Here is an 18,362-nt window from a genome sequence, read left to right as displayed (position 1 = left end):
CAGCAACACCCATACATTACACACAAAGAGAATATTGATACTTGTCAAAGGTCTCATCACCAGCAAGTGAACCTCAGGGTCTCAGAGTTGGGAGGAAGGCGCCTTAGACATTTTCTAATCCACCACCCTCACTTTACAGATTGAGAAACTGAGGTTCAGGGATGTAAAGGAGGCGGCTAAGGTGCACAGATCAAGCATGTGTTTTACTAACAAAGCATGAGCTCCCCTAAGTGAGACAAGTTCAACCTGGATGGCCTATCCATAAATTGCAGTCTCTAATAGGTACCGCGGACAGAGAAGGCATGAGGATTGTGCATAGCTGGCCACCACCAGCACAGCCATATGGGCCTGAGGGATGGCCATCGGACCCTGTCCTCACCTCTGCTTCCTGCCCTTAGTCTCTTCCTGTATACACACCGGAGGATGGCCATCACTGGGGACGATGTCTCTTTGGACCAGATAGTGCCACTCTCGCGGGATTTTACACTGGAAGAAGGTGCCACAGGGGGCTGGGTGGTATGAGTCCCTCTCTTCTGGGCTCCCAGGTCATTTCTGCCCTTGTTGTGGGTGGGGCACTAGGAGGACCCTGGTGCTGGGGTGCTCAGTTGCTAAGGGCCTTTTTGTTTCCTTCCCACAGTGTCCCCAGATGGTGAACTCTACATTCTTGGTGAGTGGTCCCTTCAGTCTGGGTCCCAGGTGGGGCAGGGGGAACAAGGTCTGGGGGTGAAGTAAGAGCACCCTTTGGTAGCCTTACTGTAGCAAGGAGCAGCCATGCCCACCTCTGGACTTCAATTCCTATCTCTCACTTCCTTGCTTGCTGGGCTTGGAATCGTCTGGATTGCTTCTATCTCTTCAAACATCACAGGTTCCCAGCACGGAACTCCTGCACATGCTGTTCTCTCTTTCTGAAAGCCCTCCCACCTCTTCTGACTTAGCCACTCACCCTTCAGGGTTTCAGTTCATACTTTACTTTTTCCAAAAAGCCCTTGTTGAACTCCTGAAATTGTATCTCACTGAAATACATTCCTTTTCCTCCTCCCTGCCAGCTCTCTGTCACTCCAGTGACTTAATTATCTGTAGTGACTATTTAATGTCTATCTTTGCCAGACAATAGTAGTAGTAGCAATGACAATAGAAATAAATATTTAATCAATGATTACTGTGTGCCAGGCACTATGCTAAGAGCTTTGCATACAAACCTATGAGGTTATCAGTTTTCATCCCCATTTTATGGATCAGGTAACTGAGGCCCAGAGAAGTTAAGTAATTTAGTAACTGGTGGAACCCAGATTCAAACTCAGAATTAAGACTCTAGAGCCCACACTCTTTTTTTTTTTTTTTGTATTTTTCTGAAGCTGGAAACGGAGAGGCAGTCAGACAGACTTCCACATGCGCCCGACCGGGATCCACCCGGCATGCCCATCAGGGGGCGATGCTCTGCCCATCTGGGGTGCCGCTCTGTTGCAACCAGAGCCATTCTAGCGCCTGAGGCAGAGGCCATGGAGCCATCCCCAGTGCCTGGGCCAACTTTGCTCCAATGGAGCCTTGGCTGCAGGAGGGGAAGAGAGAGACAGAGAGGAAGGAGAGGGGGAGGGGTGGAGAAGCAGATGGGCACTTCTCCTGTGTGCCCTGGCCAGGAATCGAACCCAGGACTCCTGCACTCCAGGCCGACGCTCTACCACTAAGCCAACCGGCCAGGGCCGAGCCCACACTCTTGATCACTCTTCTAGATTGTTCCTACTTACTTATTAGTTCAGCACATGTTTTGGGGTACACCCCATGTGACTTCAGGGGCTGGAGTTTGCTATAAACAAGAAAACACCCATAGTCTAGTTCCCTGAAGATAAGCCACCAGTTTTCTTCTTTTTTTTTATTTATTTTATTATTATTTTTTTTTTTTTTTCTGAAGCTGGAAACGGGGAGAGACAGTCAGACAGACTCCCGCATGCGCCCGACCAGGATCCACCCGGCACGCCCACCAGGAGGCGACACTCTGCCCACCAGGGGGCGATGCTCTGCCCCTCCGGGGCGTCGCTCTGCCGCGACCAGAGCCACTCTAGCGCCTGGGGCAGAGGCCAAGGAGCCATCCCCAGCGCCCGGGCCATCTTTGCTCCAGTGGAACCTTGGCTGTGGGAGGGGAAGAGAGAGACAGAGAAAAAGGGGGGGGGGTTTGAGAAGCAAATGGGCGCTTCTCCTATGTGCCCTGGCTGGGAATCGAACCCGGGTCCCCCGCACGCCAGGCCGACGCTCTACCGCTGAGCCAACTGGCCAGGGCCCACCACTGTTTTCTTCACCAGAATATTCCCAGTGCGTATTACGTGCCTGGTGCAGTTGAATAGACTGGCTGATGGACAGCCCCTCTTGTCTGCCTCTATGACTTTTCATTCAACTGCTGTGGGATAGACTGCAGGTCAGAGAACTTGTCTCTTCCAGCTTCGTGTAATACAGCTGTGGCAAGGCTCAATGACTTTTTAGAGCCTTGGTTCATACCCTCTGTAGAGTGGGGATGATGTTATTTTGGAGCTGAGTATATGGAGTGTTTCCTTACTGCTTCAGCAGCAGCCTTTTGTGAATTACTTAAAGGTCAAAGGCACTTTGGGACCTTGGACTGCTGATTCCCCATTCTGAGAACTCTAGTCCTAAGATGCACCCATCCTGGCCCTGGCTGGTTGGCTCAGTAGTAGAGCATTGGCCCAGTGTGTGGATGACCCAGGTTCGATTCCTGGTCAGTGCACATAGGAGAAGTGACTGTCTGCTTCTCCACCCTCCCCCTTCTCTCTCTCTTCTGCTCCATGGCTAAATGGGTTTGAGTGCATCAGCCCTGGGTGCTGAGGATGGCTCCATGGAGCCTCTGCCACAGGCACTAAAAATAGCTCGGTTGTGAGCGGCCCCAGATGGGCAGAGCATCGGCCCCGGACAAGGGTTGCTGGGAGGGTTGCCAGGTATCCTGGTCGGGGCACATGCAGGAGTCTGTCTATCTCCCCTCCTCTTATTTGGGGTGGGGGAGAAGATGCACCCATCCCTAGCTCCTGAAGGTCAAGTGCTCATTTCCTGCCTCCTCTGCTCAGGCTCAGATGTGACTGTCCAGCTGGACACAGTGGAGCTCAGGCTCATATTCCAGCTACCCTTTGGTTCACACACCAGGATGTTCCTGCAGGAAGTTGCCAGGGCCTGTCCAGGTAGGTAAGAACCCAGGCTCCCTTGGGGGGTTGGCTTTTCAAATTCCTGTTTCTAGACCTGAGTTTTAACTCCAGCCTCTGCTTTGTACTCCTGGCTTTGGGCAAGGCTACAGAGGGTGGGCAGTGATTCTGATGCAGAATTCTTTACAACTTGGCAGGGTCAACAGCTTCTAGGGCCCATTTTTCCTCTCTCTGCCAGCCACAGCTAAGACCAAGCGAAGTCTGACATATGAGCCTCCTGCCCTTGAATCTTGCTCTGTCCCTCACTGCAGCTGAGAAAATGGTCCAGTAGTGAGAGGTTATTGGCTTCTAGGGCAGAATTTGTTTAGACCAGGAAATCAGCCAGGCAGATTTGTAAAGGAGAGTGTGTAAGGAACAAAAAAGCTCAGCCACAGAGCATGCAAATTTGAGCCACCAGGTGCTGGGGCTTAGGTGTTCACCCAGCACTGTTACTTGTTTCCTTTTAGGCTAACATCTTGTCTCTGCGGGGGGTGGGGGGAGGGCTTCCCTTCTATTATGGTCTTACCATGGAGCATGAAAATCTGGGGGGGTGTGCCAGGAAGGGGACTGGCTTTGGATGCAAACTGGGGTATGGAGGGAGGAGAAATACAGTCACAGAGCCCTGAATACCTGGTTTAAAGGTTTAAAGTGTATTCTATAAGCAGAGGAAATTTATCCCCAAACCTTCAACTAATAAGGATAACTTACTTTATAATTATTTTTAATATTTGTAGGAGAGGCAATAATAGAAATAAGAGCAAAGGAGCATGGACTTTGAAGCTACGCAGCCCCCTTGCATTTGAAACCTATCTTTGCTGGTCCCTAGCTGTGTGACTTTGGGCAAACCACCTTACCTCTCTAAACCTTGGTTTTGTAGACTTCTACATGTAAAGATTATCTTCCTCGTGGAGCTGTAAGAGTTCATTAGACAATACATGTGAAAGTGCTCAGCACATAGTAGCAGCTCAGTAACATTTCCTCCTTCCATACAAGAGGGCTCATGACTTAGCTAACATTCATTGTTGACTTGTGCGTTAGACACTGTTGTAAGAGCTTTTCACACATTGTCTCATTTTCTTGACTACAACTTACAAAGTAGGTATTATCAATGTCTCCATTTTACAAATGAGGACACCAAGGCTCAGAGAGGGTAAATGTCTTGCCTGAGTACATTGCTGGGAAACTACAGAGCCAGGATTAGACAGGATTAGAGAGTCTCCTCCAGAATCTGAGCTCTTGAGTTTTGCTCTAATGCTTCCTAAACTCATGCCACCCTATATTCAGGGAAGACTTCGTGGAGGAGGGGATGTTTAAACTGAACCTTGGAGGATGAATGAGTGTTTTCCAGGCAGGCAACAAGAAAAGAAGGGCAGTTGGAGGGAAGAGCAGGTCGTTTGGCGAGAGGAGGGTATGGAAAGAGCTAAGTCGGGAGAAGCTACTAGAGGCAGTTCATGAAGGGTCTTAAATAACCAGCCAAGAGCTTGGACTTTGCTTTATAGCTTGTGGAGAGCTGTAGGAGTTTTAATCCTAGGAATGGCAAGGCAGGATTTGCATGTTAGAAAAGTTTCCTTGGCAGCTGGTGTAGAAGGGGAGAGCCTAGATCAGGGAGATCAATGAGAATGTGTTGCAATGCTCAGGCATTAAAAATATGAGGCTTGGCTCGATCTGTGGTGGCACAGTGAATAGTGTCAACCTGGAATGCTGAGGTCACGGGTTCCAAACCCTGGGCTTGCCCAGTCAAGACACATATGAGAAGCAATTACTACATGTTGATGCTTCCCACTCTTCCCCCTTTCCTCTCTGTCTCCTCTCTCCTCTCTCTAAAATCAATAAATAAAGGCCCGGGTCAGTTGGCTCACTGGATAGAGTGTTGGCCCCATGTGTGGATGTCCCAGGTTTGATCCTTGTTCAGGGCACACATGAGAAACAACTATCTGCTTGTCTTCTCCTCCTCTCTCTCTTCCCTTCTCATAGCCAGGGGCTAGATTGGTTTGAGCATCTGCCCTGGGTGCTGAGGATAGCTTGGTTGATTTAATAAGCATCGGCCCCAGGCAGGGGTTGCTGGGTGGATCCTGATCAGGGGGCATGTGGGAGTCTGTCTATCTCCCCTCTTCTCACTTAAAAAAATATATTAAAATCGATAAGTAAAACCTTTTCTTAAAATAAAGGAAAAAATAACATGTTGTACTTAAAAAAATAAAATAAAGTGGAAAAAAAGCCTGACCTGTGGTGGCACAGTGGATTAGGCGTTGACTTGGAACACTGAAGTTGCCAAAGCATCTATGAGAAGCAACTACAAGTTAATGCTTCCTACTGCTCCCTCTGCCTTTCTCTCTCTAACCAATAAATAAAATCTTAAAAATATATAAGAGTTTTGGCCCAGGGCCTGGTGATGGTGATGGGGAAGAGAAGACGGACTGGAGAGATCAAACAGATGAAAATGAAGGTACCATGTGGGCAATGAGTCTGGGTATGTACAAAGTGTTCACCACTTTAGCCCCAGGCTCACACAGTGCCTGGCATTAGGTAGGCACTTAATAAATGTGTTGAATGGATGAACAGAGGTACCTGGCTGTGAGAATGAAGGAGAGGAGTCAAGGATGACTTCTCTCTTTTAGGCTTAGGTATCTGACTGTCAATCCTTTTACCTGCTTTTCCTTCTGGGGTAATCAGCAGGGAAACTGTAATAACTGAACTTCACGAGCAGTTGTTAGGGGATCCTGAGTGAGAGGGAACTCTCAGAGCTGACAGCCCAACTCTTGCATTTTAAAGATCAAAGGACTAAAGTCTAGAATAAGATTATAGGTGAAAGTAACTAGGCTTTTTCTACCCAGGCCTCAGTGGATAATGTGCAGCAAAAAAGACCAGGGAGTAGAAACACCTTAGTCACAAGACCACAGTTAGAGAAAAGAATTAGCTAACATTAATTAAGCATCTACTATATGCCAGACATTTTTCTAGACACCTAGACATCGCACAACAAACATGTTCTCCTGTTCAGTGTTTTTTTTAATGTGTTTTATTTTATTTTATTTATTTATTTTACAGAGACAGAGAGACAGTCAGAGAGAGGGATAGACAGGGACAGATAGACAGGAACAGAGAGAGATGAGAAGCATCTATCATCAGTTTTTCGTTGCGAGACCTTAGTTGTTCATTGATTGCTTTCTCATATGTGCCTTGACCGCAGGCCTTCAGCAGACTGAGTAACCCCTTGCTCGAGCCAGCGACCTTGGGCTCAAACTGGTGAGCTCTTGCTCAAACCAGATGTGCCCGTGCTCAAGCTGGCGACCTCGGGGTCTCGAACCTGGGTCCTCTGCATCCCAGTCTGACGCTCCATCCACTGCGCCACCGCCTGGTCAGGCTTGTTCAGTGTTTGAGCAATACTAAAGACCATAGATATTCTGTTATAGAGATGAATTAACTGACATAGAGAAGATAAATAACTTACCCAAGGTTAATCGTCAATTGAAGTAATAGGACTTGGAACCCCGGGTTCTAACTCCAAAGCCCACAGAGTCCAGAGATATTTTGGATTCCAGCTCTGCCACTTTCTAGTTGTGAATGTGAATAGTGCATTTCTTCAGCCTTGGCTTCATTATTTGTACGATGGAAATACGAACTTGCTTTACCTTCTACGCCAAGAGTTTTATGAGGATCAGATGAGGCCCAGTATAGGTTATTAGAATTTAATGTTAAAAAATAATTTAAAAGCTGTATCGGGACTGGGACCCAAATCTCATTTATAATGCCCTTGCAAATCCACCTCTGCTCAGCCAGGTTCATGTGGTGCTATAAGGGAAGCAGGCGGGATAGCATAGGAAGTAACAGCAAATACTTTGAAGCCAGACAGACCTGGATCTGAGTGAGACAGAGGAGACTCAAGAATTGCTAAGAAGGAGAAAAGACAATCCGGTTAAGGGGATACCAGAGGACTTGTCTTGAAGGGGTATTTCATAGCAAGCACACTGGTGTTTTTTGTTTTTTTGTTGTTGTTGTTTTGTTTTTTTGTCTGTTTTTTTCTTTGTGACAGAGACAGACAGAGAGGGAGACAGATAGGGACAGACAGGCAGGGAGGGAGAGAGATGAGGGAGTTTATGTTTATTTGGAGTGGCTTGCGAGTTGCTGATGGAGATTATGGGTAGCTAAAGCATCCTATCCACTCCCTAGTACTGACATCTGTTTGAGTTCCCACTCTGCCTTTCACTCTGTGACTTTAGACATCACCACTCCGAGTTCAGTTGCCATGGGATAATAGTTCCCTACCTGTTAAAGTTTGTTGTGAAGATTAAGGAGGTAACATACCTATGAAGCATAGACCTTGGCACACAGTTACCATGAGGTTGGAGGAATGGCACGGGTCTACCTTGGACGGGCACTTTTGGTTGCACGTTTATTATTATTACATTTGAATCTTGGACCCACTCTGTGCATAAGGGAAACAAAATAGGGTTGGAGACTCTACGGAGAGGTTGAGCGATCTGCTCACGGTGTATAATCACGCAGAGCAGCAGCCGGCTCTCCAGCCCGTAACTCAGTATTCCCTCCTTCTTCCTGCGACAGGACTGGACCCTGCAACCCCGGACCCTGGGTTCCTGTGGCTGTACCGATACAGGTGCACTGAGCCGGAACCCTCGCCGCGCGACTGGAATTCGGCCCTAGGCACCTGGCGCGAGTGCGCCACAATTGGCGGAGGCAGGTATCCATCTTGGGAAGGACTGTGGGGATTGGAGAAATGTCGGTTGGGAGGTGGCCCCACTATGTTTAGAGCTGTGTGTGGCTGTCGAGGTGACCGGCCGCCGATTGGCGGAGGTGGCATAGGGGGCGGACCCTCTCGGAGCTACACGGCGGGGCGGGGAGGGCGGTGTGATGAAGAGGTTGAGGAAGCAGCAGGGAAATGTCCGCCACCGCCGGTACCCGGGAGCGCGACTCTGCAGGTTTGGCGGGCGGTGGGAAGCTGGGCTGGGGCTCTGGGTCGGGAGCGGCGGCGGGCAGGCCCTCAGGTGGGCTGGGTCTGCGGTTTAGCGGGTGGATGCACGCTGCAAAGACCAAGTTCTGCCCCTGCGGAGGCGGGGGCACTGGGGCTGGAGTTCTGAGCTAGGATGTTAATTGTTCTTAGTTTGGCGTGAAGAGGGCAGGCGGGTGACAATGGGATATTCTGGAATCCCGAGGCTAGGGTTGTGTAGTAAAGCTCTGTTTCTGACTCGCTGTGTGACCTGAGGCCAGTCGCTGCCCCTCTCTGAGCCTCAGTTTCATACACCCTAACCTGCGGTCATTTTCTTCTGTCCTGAGTTTGGCTTGTGTGGTGGTGCAGGCGCCCCGACGGAATCTTCTTTTGGGTGAGGAATGGTGTGCGTATTAGGTCTGGCTGGCCCTAGTCGGCCCTCAGCCTCTGTGATGGATTGGGTTGTGCACAGAGCCGGAGTGCAGGAGAGCCCAGTCCACCCTGGGAATGGAGACCAGGAATGGTTACAGGTGAAAGGGACTAGGATTTTTCCATCTAATCCTTGGTGGATAATGTTATGTAGCACAAAAGGCCAATTGTTGAGCAGGAGGTTGTCTTTTGGAGAGCGAGAGGCCCAGGGCTGAAATTTGGGTCAGTCTGGTGTTTTGGGAGGACCTGCAGACCTGTATTTTCCTCGGTGTTTTTTTTCTCCTGGGTGTGCCCATGGGGCTCCAGTTACACGCGAGCTTTGGCATGACGAGTACTCACTTGTGCTCCTTTTCTCAGCCATTTGCTAGATAGATGAAGAGTCTGTCAAGTAGCTGTGTGAAGTGTGGGTCAGCACTTCACGGACTCTTTCAAGGCTTGGAAACTATGAGGGGTGAGGGAATAGCATGTTGCACAAATCTGTAAAATGAGAGAAAATGAGGTGAGCAGAGGACCTTAGTGTTGATGCTTTCCCTTCATTCACTGCAGCCGCCACAAGACGTGGTCAGAGTACTTGGTGCTGATAGTTTGTATCTTTCATGGGTTTGTCTCAGCTCACTCAAAGTGCTGATCTTGAGAGAGTTGTTGCGTCAGCTTCTATGACATTCTGTGGTGAGGGGACCACTTGAGATTAAGAATGTATTCTCTCTTGGCCCTGGCCGGTTGGCTCAGCGGTAGAGCGTCGGCCTGGCGTGCGGGGGACCCGGGTTCGATTCCCGGCCAGGGCACACAGGAGAAGCGCCCATTTGCTTCTCCACCCCCCCTCCTTCCTCTTTGTCTCTCTCTTCCCCTCCCGCAGCCAAGGCTCCATTGGAGCAAAGATGGCCCGGGCGCTGGGGATGGCTCCTTGGCCTCTGCCCCAGGTGCTAGAGTGGCTCTGGTCACGACAGAGCGACGCCCCGAGGGGCAGAGCATCGCCCCCTGGTGGGCAGAGCGTAGCCCCTGGTGGGCGTGCGGGGTGGATCCCGGTCGGGCGCATGCGGGAGTCTGTCTGACTGTCTCTCCCGTTTCCAGCTTCAGAAAAAAAAAAAAAAAAAAAAAAAAAAGAATATTCTCTCCTTGCTCCTCAAAAGAGGCTGCCAGAGTCCGGACAGTCAGCAGAGAACAGGCCCAATGGCAACAGAGAGGTGGGTTCTGTCTTCTCAATCAGCACACTATTAGAGTGTTTCATTCCCTAAGTAGGGAGAAGTCAGCACAACTCTGAAGCCAGTTATCTGCACCAGGTGATAAATGGCACTGGGATCTCAGCATCTTTCATTTACTTAAAAACACACACACACACACAGAAACTAGCCACGTGCTGGTGAGGAATTTTTATGAAGGTTTTGGTTTGAAATGAATACATAGTCCTCATTGTAATATCTATAGTAAAGGGGAGGGGATTGTTACCTTATGCTTCATGTTAAATTGCTCATGTTAAAAGTGGGAAGAAATGGCACTAAGCTCCTGGTTCTGTTTGAGTTAGCTGTGTTTCCAGAGTTGCTCTGGCCTCAGAGAGTCACATCTTCTAAAATGGGTGGAAGGAACCCTTTGGGCCTCTTCTGGATGGCCCCAAGGGAAACAAACCGGTGGTGGATTTGGTTCTTCTTATAAACATATGATCAAAATGTCTATTTCCCAATAGCCTGGAGAACCAACCCAAGGCTGCTTAAAAATGCTATTTGTCATGCACATCAGGAGAAACAGGGCTCCTCCTAGGAGCTGACAATCTGACAGAGAGAGATCCAACAGTCCATAAATAGAAGTAAGAGAGTGTAGGGTTGGCCCAACAGGAGGTGGTCTTTGTAGAATGAGTCAAGAGTAAGGGTACCTGAAAGAACTAGGTTTGGTGTGGACTAGGTAATCTGGTCTTTACTCCTCACCTTTGCCTTGGTAGAGAAACAAAAGGTCTCACTTTGATGCTTCTCTCCAAATTGTCTATTTCTTTCTTTGGTCTCTGCTGAATTTAGGGTTTCAGGGCAGGTGTGGTAGGGACTGTGGTAGAACAATGAAATGCAGCTAGTTTTAGATTGGAGTCATGTCTTCAGGTTCAGACTGGTGTCTTTGAGCTAAGTTGTGAGGCTGAAGGGAGCTGTAATGCTTCCCGCCGAGTGGCAGCCTGTTCGTCTGATTCTCTCGGTCCCTTCAGCTGCTAAGACCTTGCACTGGTCTCAAATAGCTAATGTAGGGAAGGGCTCCTGCCTCTTCACCTATTTAACTGCTCTTCTTTGTGTTGCTTTTCTTAAAAAGCTAGAAGGAGTTGGCCCTGGCCTGTTGGCTCAGTGGTAGAGCGTCGGCCTGGCATGCAGAAGTCTGGGTTCGATTCCCGGCCAGGGCAAACAGGAGAAGCGCCCATCTGCTTCTCCACCCCCCCCCCTCTCCTTCCTCTCTGTCTCTCTCTTCCCCTCCCGCAGCCAAGGCTCCATTGGAGCAAAGATGGCCCGGGCGCTGGGGATGGCTCCTTGGCCTCTGCCCCAGGCACTAGAGTGTCTCTGGTCACGACAGAGCGATGCCCCAGATGGGTAGAGCATCGCCCCCTAGTGGGCATGCTGGGTGGATCCCAGTCGGGCGCATATGGGAGTCTGTCTGACTGCCTCCCCGTTTCCAGCTTCAGAAAAATACCAAAAAAAAAAAAAAAAAAAAAAAAAAAAAGATAGACAGAAGGAGAAATGCTTCCTTACTTCTGCCTAGCAACTGAAAGTGCTCTTGTCCAGAAAACCCCTGGGGGATCCTGCATATGGCTTGGTATATCCATGTCATTTTATAAGATGTTCACCTGCATTTCATCCAGGGCACATGCAGAGACCTGGGGCTGTGTTCTGGAGGACTCTGAGCTATGCACTAGGAGGGAAACAGCTACTCAGAAGTCCCACCGGGCCAGTTCTGGGCTGATTTATCAAGGTGGTAATAACAAATTCTGGTCTTTTGAAGTGGTTTTCTTATTCCATGGTTGATTCAGCGTGAGGCAGCTTTGTAGTAACTCACATTGAGAATGAGATGTGCTGTGAGTATTTTTTCCCCTGGACCCAGGAAACAAAGCTTAAAGTCTGCCTGGCCTGAGAAAGGAAATGGATGCTATTTTTATCTTAGGGTAGCATAAAGGGTAACCTAGATTATCAGGGTAGAAGCCAGAAAGAAGGTTGGAAAATAGACCCTGGATCTGTCTGTCTGTCTCCTGCATCCCAGTCTGATGCTTTGTCCACTGCGCCACTGCCTGTTCAGTGTCTGTCTCAATATCTCTCTCTGTCTCTCTCAATATGTAAAGTATTTGTGACCAACATCCCTTTCACATGGAGGGAATGAATTTTCTTAGATGGTTATCCCACTGGTGGAGCCACCACCCATCACCTCCATCCCTGTGGTGACGCTGCAGGCAGCTAAGCAAATTAATTTGAATCACTTTGTTTCTTTAAACAAAAGAGAACTGGCTTCACTTTTCTTCCTCCTTTTGTTGTTCCCCCCTCCATTTTCCCTCTTTGTCTCTTTTAATCTTGTGTTTGTTTCTAGAACTAGAGAAATCCCTGAAGACTTCCTTCAAAAAACAGTTTGTTTTGGAATTCCACAGTAGGAATCCAGAGCAAGTGAGGTGACCCACAAACGTTCAGTTAGAAGTGGAGCTTTGCACAGAAAAATCCTCAAGGATGGAAAGTTCAGGAAGAGGGAGGCATCAATATTTCTTAGAGGAAAGGCAGTGTTGGAAACACAGGCTAGCTGACTTGCATGCTTCCTCTGCTATAACAGATTTGTAGGCTCTTCTAGTGATGCGTATGTGAACCGAAGGTAGCGAGTATGAGTGATGAGGATTTGAACAAAGTGTGTGTCTTAGTGGCCTGGATGTTTTTATTTTTAATTTCTTTATTGCACCTCGGTACAATAATATTAGACATATTTCTAGCCTGACCAGTTGGGGGTGCAGTGATTAGCGTTTCCAGGTTTGAAACCCCAATGTCGTCGGCTTGAGCGCGAGATCATCAACATGATCCCAGGGTCACTGGCATGACCCCAGAGGTCACTGGCTTGAGCCCAAAGGTTGCTGGCTTGAGCCCCCATCAAGGCACATAGGAAAAGTAATCAATGAACAGCTGAAGTGAAGCAACTACAAGTTGATGCTTCTCCATCTCTCTCCTCCCTCCCTATCTCTCCTCCCTCCCTCTCTTTCTTGTCTGTCCGTCTATCTCTCTCTCTGAAAAAAATCAATTAACATAAAAACAATATTAGACATGTCTCTTGACTTTCTTCCATCTCTAAAATGAGAGGGATTGTTTGCCTCTTAGGTCACATGTCACTTAAGGACTGCTGAATTATTTAGGGGTGCTTTATTTGGGAAACACATTCAGGAATTGCAGCTTCTCACCTCCAGGTGTTTAGAGACTGGCTGCCCTCTGGAGGACCTGTCCTCTGCTGTTTTCTTCCAAATGGCTCCATTCATTTTCTGCTTTACTCCTCCCTTCCCTCTAGTTTCTTTTCTGTTGATGCAGTCACTAAAAGCCTTGGTCATCCTTGACTCTTCCCTCCGCTCTATGTCTATCTAATAACCAAATTCTGTGCATTCTTTATCTGCAATTTTAAAATCTTTTGAAAATTAAAAAAAAAAAAATCCCCGTAGTTCATGTTGTTATCCTTTTACCGGAACTAGTAGAGTGATGAGTTTTCCTACCCTAAGTGTCTTTCTCCCTTAGGGATCTCCTGAGAACATAACTTTTTATCATACCGTACTATGTTGTATGTGAACTTGAATGTTGCATCATTTCCTGTTGCCTACAGAATAAAGTTCAGATCCTTCAGCCTGGGGTTCAAGTCCTGCACAGCCTGGTTTAGCCCCTCTCTCTAGCCTTATCCACCCCAGCTAACCTTCATTTCCTCTGACTTCACACTTAACTGCTTATTATTTCTGGATAAAGCCCTGTGCTTTTCATCTCTTTGTTGACTGCTCATTCAGCTACATTTTAACAAGCTTGAACTTGCTGCTCTTAGCATTTTGCATCCTCTCTCCTCCCCAGATGCCAGCCTAAGGCCTTGTACATCAGTAGGTGCTCAAAATCTGCCTGCCTTCTTTGTTTGAACCTTAGGGACCTTTACAGTTCATAGCCAGGAGTGCTTTTGTCCTGCACAGCTCCTGCCCCTTCCTCTTTGAGCATGCTCTCTGCACTTCTCTCCCCTCTTCCTGGTTTGCTCCTGCCCACTTCTCTTTTGGCTTTATCACCAGACCACAGGCGGTTCACAGAGAGCCCAGTGAAGGGAGAGTGTGAAGGAAAAAGTCAAGTCATCTCTCCAATACCCTGTCACCACTGCTGCCTGTGGCCATAAAGTAATTGCACTGCCGTCCTTTTTTTAATTTTTATTTATTTTTATTTATTTATTTATTTATTTTCATCCTCCTTTAAAGCTAAATTTTAAACTTTAAAGCTAAAGGTCATATTCAGTCCTTGTGAATCTAAGTTGGATTTGCATAGGGTGCATATTCCAGCACGAGTCCAGGGCTCAGAGGTTTGCAGGGCACAGAATGTGTTTTTAGAGATGTCTCTGCTCATTTTAAATACCAAAATCTATGGTACCTTTTTTTTTAAGCCTTGAGAGAACGGGAAATGTTAAAAAGACTGAAAAAGAAAGAAAAGTACCTAAAGACGTGGTTCTTTGACTTTTAAGAAAGTAACAACAGAACTCTTTGGGGTGGTGGCCAGGCTGAGATAGGAAAAATTGGTTCTTTTCATTCTTTTTAATGCTGGGTGCCCTGTGTTATGGGCTTCTCTCAAGAGTTCCCTGCCTTCCCCCTGGCTGGGTAGCCGGGCATCATCCCAATACGCCAAGGTTGCGGTCAGTCCCAGGTCAGGGCACATACGAGAATCAACCGACGAAGGAATAAATAATGGAACAACAAGTCAGTGTTTCTCTCTCTCTCTCTCAAAATTAATTAAGGGAAAAAAAAAGAGTTCCCTGCCTTATGTACAATCTGCTACGTACTTAGCTCCCTTTTGCCAAAAGGATAAAATCCAAATTCTAAATGGCGTTCAAAGTCTTACAGTTTGGCCCTGATATATAATAAAAAACTTATTACTAATAAATAAAACAAAATTTTATTAAAAATTAATTACGGTTATGACTTGTTATTAACGGCTACCATTTATTAAGCCCTTACGATGGTTGTGTGCCTCACTGTGCCACAGAAGTGCTATAAGAGGATGTCCATTTTTCAGATGGAAAGATTGAGGCTCAGAGAGGGTAGGGAACATGCCTGTGACCACTCTGGTCAGTGAGGGAGTTGAGAATGAATTAATGCTTGAGCCCTCCCCACTACAACTCTTCTTTTGTATCAACAAACGCTTCTGGAACAAAGCTTTTCTACTTATTAATACTACTTACTACTTATTATTTTTTTAATTAATTTTAATTTATTTTGTTAACATGGATTCAAGTGTCCCACTGAATATAACACCCTCACCCCCTGTCCCCCGTACTTATTTCTGAATGTGCCATAATGCCTTGTCTTTGTGCTGAAATGATTTCCTCTGCCAAAAATGCTTTCCAAGCTCCATGCTTTTCTGATAGTCCACATGGTTTGTTGGTAAAGAACACAGACTTTTGACCCAGATTCCTTGGGTTTGAATCCTGGCAGGGCCATCTATTAGCTCTGTGTTTTTTGGCAAGTCACTTAACCTCTCTCTATGTTTATCTCTTAGTCTCTAATGTGCAGGTAATAGTAGTACCTACCTCATGGAGTGGCTGTGAAGATTAAATATTCATAGCCTAGCCTGACCAGGTGGTAGCACAGTGGATAGAGTGTCGGACTGGGATGCAGAGGACCCGGGTTCAAGACCCCGGGGTCGCCAGCTTGAGTGCGGGCTCATCTGGTTTGAGGAAAAGCCCACCAGCTTGAACCCAAGGTCGCTGAGCAAGGGACACACACACACACACACACACACACACACACACACAGCCTGATCTGTGGTGGTGCAATGGATAAAATGTCAACGTGGAATGCTGGTTCAAATCCCTGGGCTTGCCCAGTCAAGGCACATATGGGAAGCAACTACTATGAGTGAACCCTTCTTTCTCTTCTCCTCACCTCTCTCTAAAATCAATAAATAAAATCTAAAAAAAAAAAATTAAATATCTGTAAAGTGATTAAAGCCATGCCTGCCATGTAGTAAGCATTAATACTTGCTTTTTGTGTGTGACAGAGAGACAGAGAAAGGGATAGATAGGGACAGACAGGCAGGAATGGAGAGATGAGAAGCATCAGTGGCACCTTAGGCATCAGTTCTTCACTGTGGCACCTTAGCTGTTCATTGATTGCTTTCTCATATGTGCCTTGACTGGGGGGCTACAGCAGAGCAAGTGACCCCTTACTCAAGCCAGTGACCTTGAGCTCAAGCCAGTGACCATGGGGTCATGTCTATGATCCCATACTCCAGCCAGCGATCTCGCGCTCAAACTGGTGAGCCTGTGCTCAAGCCTGCAACCTTGGGGTTTCTAATCTGGGTCCTCTGGGTCCCGGTCCGATGTTCTATCTACTGTGCCACCGCCTGGTCAGGCAATACTTGGCTATTAATATTATTCATGATGATATTACTATCATTGTCAAATTGAATTCAGCCTGACTTGGATTCTGGTTAGCTGGATCTGAATCTGTTTATCTTTTGCGAATCTAAGGTGTGTTTCTTGCTGGTATGTGTTGCTCTGTCTTGGACCGAGAGAGCTTATTGGACGGCTCCCTGGTGGTGTGTACACAGCAGGGTGTCACTGATAAGCATTGAAGCAACCCACTTACTCTTGCCAGTTTGACTGTCAGGTATTTTGCTCACAGGTATTTCGCAGGTTCTTCTAGTGTGCTGGGAATGGAATGCAAAGGCCAGCGATTGAGAAGATAGAAGGAACTCTCTCCTCCTAGACCTGTCTAATAGCAAGCAACTCAGGAAGGGTAGGACAAGGTCTCCACCCAGTAATGACAGCCACACACCCACACATCCTGTGGAGACCATGGTGGTACTTTCTACTTTGTTATCCAAACAGACTCTGCCCTTCTCTTCATATGGTACTTACCCCCAAGAGTTTGTAGTTTCACTGAAGATGTGCTCATGTTTTCAAAGGGGGAGGCTGTAGTGTTTCCGAAGCACATCTGGGTTTTATTGTCAGTTGTGCCATTTACTGGTTGGGCTCTTTGTCCTTGGACATGCCTGCTAACTGCTCTGGGCTGCAATTACCTCATTTGTGAAAAACAAGTCCAACAATCAGAAATAACACATGTAATACTTAACACAACAGCTAGCTATTAGAGGGTGCTCAATAAATGGTTGTCATTATTAGCAAAGCAGTGGGGGATTCAGGTGGATAAAGAACAGAGGGTAAAGAACTCACAGTTGCTGAATATCTGCTGTGTACCAGGCATTGTCCTAGGCTCTTGACCCATTTAAATTCCAGGTGTTTGTTCTTTTGGCCTCTCTGAAGTTGAGTGGTACAAATGAAGAAACAAAATAAGTAATTTGCTTGAGGGGTCATGGGAGGTAGTAGATGGATCCAGTAAAAGTGAGGTCTATTGTATTCCAAAGCCTGAGGCTTTCTCCAAAACACTTTAATTTCTCTCAAGAGTTATGCGGACTAGAAGGCCTTCAGAATCCAGACAAATGACTGCTGAGGACTGGTGTGGCTGGAGGGACCTTTGTGAAGGAGGACAGAGGAGTTGGGGGCTGGTCGTTGAAAGGCAGGTGGCCAGAATGCAGGAGAGACTCAGATGGAGGCAGGAGAGAGGGAGGCATGCATGGGGAAGCAGTCTGTTGAGCAGGGGTCCCCAAACTTTTTACACAGGGGCCAGTTCACTGTCCCTCAGACCGTTGGAGGGCCGGACTATAAAAAAAACTATGAACAAATTCCTATGCACACTGCACATATCTTATTTTAAAGTAAAAAAACAAAATGGGAACAAATACAATATTTAAAATAAAGAACAAGTAAATTTAAATCAACAAACTGACCAATATTTCAATGGGAACTATGCTCCTCTCACTGACCACCAATGAAAGAGGTGCCCCTTCTGGATAAATGGCCTCAGGGGGCCGCATGTGGCCCGCCACAGGCCGTAGTTTGGGGACCCCTGCTGTTGAGATTGGGCTGTCTTTGGGTGGCGGACTGATCAGAGAGAGCAGGGCCAGTCCGCCGACGGCCTTGTATTCCAGTTCAGTCAGTTTGGATCTTAACCTGCAGGCTGAGGTGTGATGCTGAAAGATTTAGAGCAGAGAGAGATGAAATCAGTTTAACCTGGCCAAGTCCAGAGACTGAAGTGGGTAGGGGGAGGTGGGAGGAGCTCTTAGTTGGGAGACTGATGGGGTAACAGGTGAGGGAGGATGGCCAGGAGCAAGGCAGCTGTGAGAGGAGAGAGACCGATGGCTGACTGGCCCCGGGGGCCAAAGGGGAGAGGTAAGCGAAAGGCAGGATGGGAGACCTGGCTGACCGGGAGAAAGATGATGCTAGGGAGAGAAGGGAGAGTGCAGGTAGAGGGCCCCAGTGTCAAAGCAGAGTTTTACCATGGACCCCCGTGCAAAGAACACCTTGCAGAAATGCCTACTTGACAGAGGAGGAACTGAGCTCAGGTAGAGCTGGACAGCTTTGTTTAGAATTGGCTGTGGTGGCTGATGATTCTTTTTTTTTTTATTTTAATTTTTCCGAAGTGAGAATTGGGGTGGGGGCAGGCAGACAGACTGACTTCTGTGTGTGCCCGACCAGGATCCACCCGGCATACCCACCAGGGGGCAATGCTCTGCCCATCTGGGGTGTTGGTC

At 47.6% G+C, this 18,362-nt stretch overlaps 1 protein-coding gene across 3 annotated transcripts in view; it reads left to right on the top strand.

The window, feature by feature from the left end:
• INPP5B (inositol polyphosphate-5-phosphatase B) overlaps positions 1-18,362 on the top strand; it is a 59,889-nt gene that overhangs the window by 1,874 nt on the left and 39,653 nt on the right. The window contains exons 4-7 of one of the 3 annotated variants that reach the window (XM_066375927.1): positions 399-496; positions 638-667; positions 3,069-3,179; positions 7,743-7,874. In XM_066375927.1, the coding sequence (XP_066232024.1) occupies positions 399-496; positions 638-667; positions 3,069-3,179; positions 7,743-7,874 (371 nt within the window). Of the gene's footprint in view, positions 1-398; positions 497-637; positions 668-3,068; positions 3,180-7,742; positions 7,879-8,014; positions 8,117-18,362 lie in introns of those variants that run through there. The other 2 variants (XM_066375926.1, XM_066375928.1) reach the window with 2 other exon arrangements.

The sequence above is a fragment of the Saccopteryx leptura genome, chromosome 3 (assembly GCF_036850995.1).
Source record: "Saccopteryx leptura isolate mSacLep1 chromosome 3, mSacLep1_pri_phased_curated, whole genome shotgun sequence".
Classification (NCBI taxonomy): domain Eukaryota; kingdom Metazoa; phylum Chordata; class Mammalia; order Chiroptera; family Emballonuridae; genus Saccopteryx; species Saccopteryx leptura.
This window is presented reverse-complemented; position numbering and strand designations above follow the sequence as displayed.